This window comes from Antrostomus carolinensis, unplaced genomic scaffold, assembly GCF_000700745.2.
Source record: "Antrostomus carolinensis isolate BGI_N321 unplaced genomic scaffold, ASM70074v2 scaffold29258, whole genome shotgun sequence".
In the NCBI taxonomy this organism is placed as follows: domain Eukaryota; kingdom Metazoa; phylum Chordata; class Aves; order Caprimulgiformes; family Caprimulgidae; genus Antrostomus; species Antrostomus carolinensis.
The window spans coordinates 3,305-5,919 of NW_010332780.1; the positions used below are offsets into that span (position 1 = coordinate 3,305).

Genomic DNA, 2,615 nt, shown 5'->3' on the forward strand with positions numbered 1-2,615 from the left:
CCGGGGCTGCTTGGTGGTCCCTTTCCGTCCTGGCTTCGTGGCCTGTCCTCCATCAGGATCTGTCTGGCCCAGCGGCTGCTTGTGCCGCAGCTTCTCAGGGGCTAACTGAGGGCGAGAGAGGGGTAGGAGTGAGGGTGGGCAGCACCTCAGCCCCGCCGCTTTGGGGCCAGCAGCCCCCTGCTCACCTTGAAGCGGCCAGTGGCCCCCATGGCAGTGGAGTTGTGGGGCCGCACCAGCTCCCCACGGCTCAGCCCCTTGCTCAGCGCCTGCTTCAGCAGGTACTTGAGGCGGACAGGGTCCACGGCAGGGTACTTGGCCAGGATGAACCGTTTGATGGCGATGACAGAGGCACCCTTCTTCTGGTCCTGTGCCCGCAGTGCCTCAATCACCATGTGCAGGGTGGGTGGGTGTTGAGGCCGCCGGCCCCGGGCCAGCACAGCCGGGAGCTGGGCTGTGCCAGCAGCTTCAGCTGCTGGGAGAGATGAGAGGCACCTCGTGGGACCAGGGCTCAGCCCCAATGTGCTCACATCCCCAAGGACTGCAAAGCCCCCCAGAAGCCAAGCAGCCACCACCCTGCACAGCCCTGCAGCCTCACAGGGACTGTGGCCACCACAGCACAAGCAGAGCCACAGCTCTGCCAGGACCCCACAGCACCCAGCAAGCCCCTTACCCAGCTGAGGCTCCATAGCAGCACACACCAGCCTAAAGCTCCAGGCCCAGACAGCCCAGCTCTGCTCACAGCAACACCACCTTTGCTCACAAATTGCTTCACTTCCAGCTAATTTATCTGATTAGCCACCTTACTGCAGGGGCTGGTTGGCAGCTGCTAATTGCTCTGATTGCCGCCCAGTGGGAGCAGGTGGCCGAGAAGCCAAGTGCCCTTTGCCAAAGCTTTGCCAGGGGCTGAGGGAGAAGTGGGACATCTGAGGGTGTGGAGAGGGGCGAGACACGCAGCATTGCGGGGTGATCACCCTCCACACACAGGGAAAAGGCACCCCTCTGCTGCTTGGTGGGTGGTGGGTGCTGGGATCACAGCTTGCTGATGGCAGTCGCTGTGGGGCAGATTGGGAGCCAGACCATGGTGTGGGGCTGGCATGGGACCCATCCCTGGAGTGCTGGTGTGGGTGTGATGTACCGGCTCCCTTCACCTGGGACAGCCCCACTGGGTAGCAGAGGGCTGCACTGCCAAGGGAGCCTGATAGTGGGGGTAAAAATTATCCCACAAACAAGAGGAGGAAAATGGAGAGCAGCTTTGCTGGCCACCGAAGGCAGGAGGAGCAACTCACCCACAGTAGCCCCAGGTGTGCACTTGTGAGCAGGACCCCACACTTGCCCCTGCCCATCGAATCCTGCTGTGCTCACGGGAGAATGCTCCCAGCCCCAAGCACAGGCAGCCCCTCTGTGTACTCTCCGTGCTGGCTCCTGGCAAAAGCAGAAGCCAGGTCTGGAGCAAAGAGCTGGGAGAGGCACCCCATGCCCCGGGCCGCGCATGCCCAGTTCCCCCCGGACCAGCACCACCAGCCTGTTTCCAGTCCCTTTCCTAATTCACCAGGAAGGGGCCGGTAGGGACACTGGAGAGCCACAGGGGCTGGCACTATGGCAGGGCTGGATGCATCTCATCAACCATCTCCTCCTCCTGGATCATCCTCCGGTGATGCCTCCTGGGCTGGCAGGGAGGTCTCAAACCCTTGCTTGTCCCTATCACTGCCAGCAGCAGCCGTAGGGCTGGACATCCCGTGGGGCAACAGCTCACAGGCTCGGGGTCAGGCCAAGACCAGTGTGTGCTGGGGCCAGGCCGGTGCAGGTGGGAAAGCCGCGGCACCAAGCACCGCAGGGCTCCCAGTGAGCACAGCCTCATGGACAGCAAATAAACACCAAATCCTTCCTCCTCTTCCCTCCAAAACCAGCTCCCAGATTTGAAGTACATGAATCAGACATCAGCCTAAACACTGAATTATTCATAAACCTCTAATCTTTAGATTTCACTGAATATGCAGAAGTATCGATAAAAAAAAATAATGAGAGAATTGTACTTGCAAATTGCTCTTTATTAAAGGCTTAACTTGCATGGGTTCTATACGTTCCCTATTAGACCTTGCAAAGCTGCATAGGATTAGAAATCAGAGAGGATAATAATGTACAAAAATAGTTTCAAATGTTGATAACACTGAACAGCGAGAAAAACATCTTATTTGTATAACTGAGCTAAAAATAAAAATGAAGAACACTGCTACAATTGCAATATGCCATCTTGAAGTGCTTAAAACATATGTCGACGTCTCTGAGCCATATGCTCCCATGTCTTGCCTGCTACAGTGCGGAGGGAAGCTTAGCAATGCACCGATCAATCCTCAAAAGCACAAGCACTGGCCAAAACCTCCTACTTGGGCTGATGCCAAACTGATTGCGGCTGAAACGGGGAGGTGCACGGGAGGACCGGGAGGAGCGTGTTTCGGGGCACGGCCCTGCGGCCCGGAGATGCTTGGGAATGGACCGAATGGATGGCGGGACTACAGGGAGGGGGTGCTTCCTGCTGGGGGACATCAAGCGGGGGCTGCTGCTGCTGAGGGTGCAAACACCGTGTGCATGTTGCTGTGCTGGGTGCCCGCAGGAGC

General features: G+C 58.0%; 1 protein-coding gene across 1 annotated transcript in view; it reads right to left on the reverse strand.

Moving 5' to 3' along the window:
- The window catches only part of H1-8 (H1.8 linker histone), a gene marked incomplete at its 3' end in the record, with an annotated part of 1,237 nt that extends 551 nt beyond the window's left edge, over window positions 1–686 (reverse strand). The window contains exons 1-3 of the mRNA XM_029086398.1: window positions 671–686; window positions 186–469; window positions 4–105 (exon numbers count right to left, since the gene is read on the reverse strand). Coding sequence (XP_028942231.1) covers window positions 4–105; window positions 186–469; window positions 671–686 — 402 coding nt within the window. The remainder of the gene's footprint in view (window positions 1–3; window positions 106–185; window positions 470–670) is intronic.
- Between the last annotated feature and the right edge of the window lie 1,929 nt (window positions 687–2,615).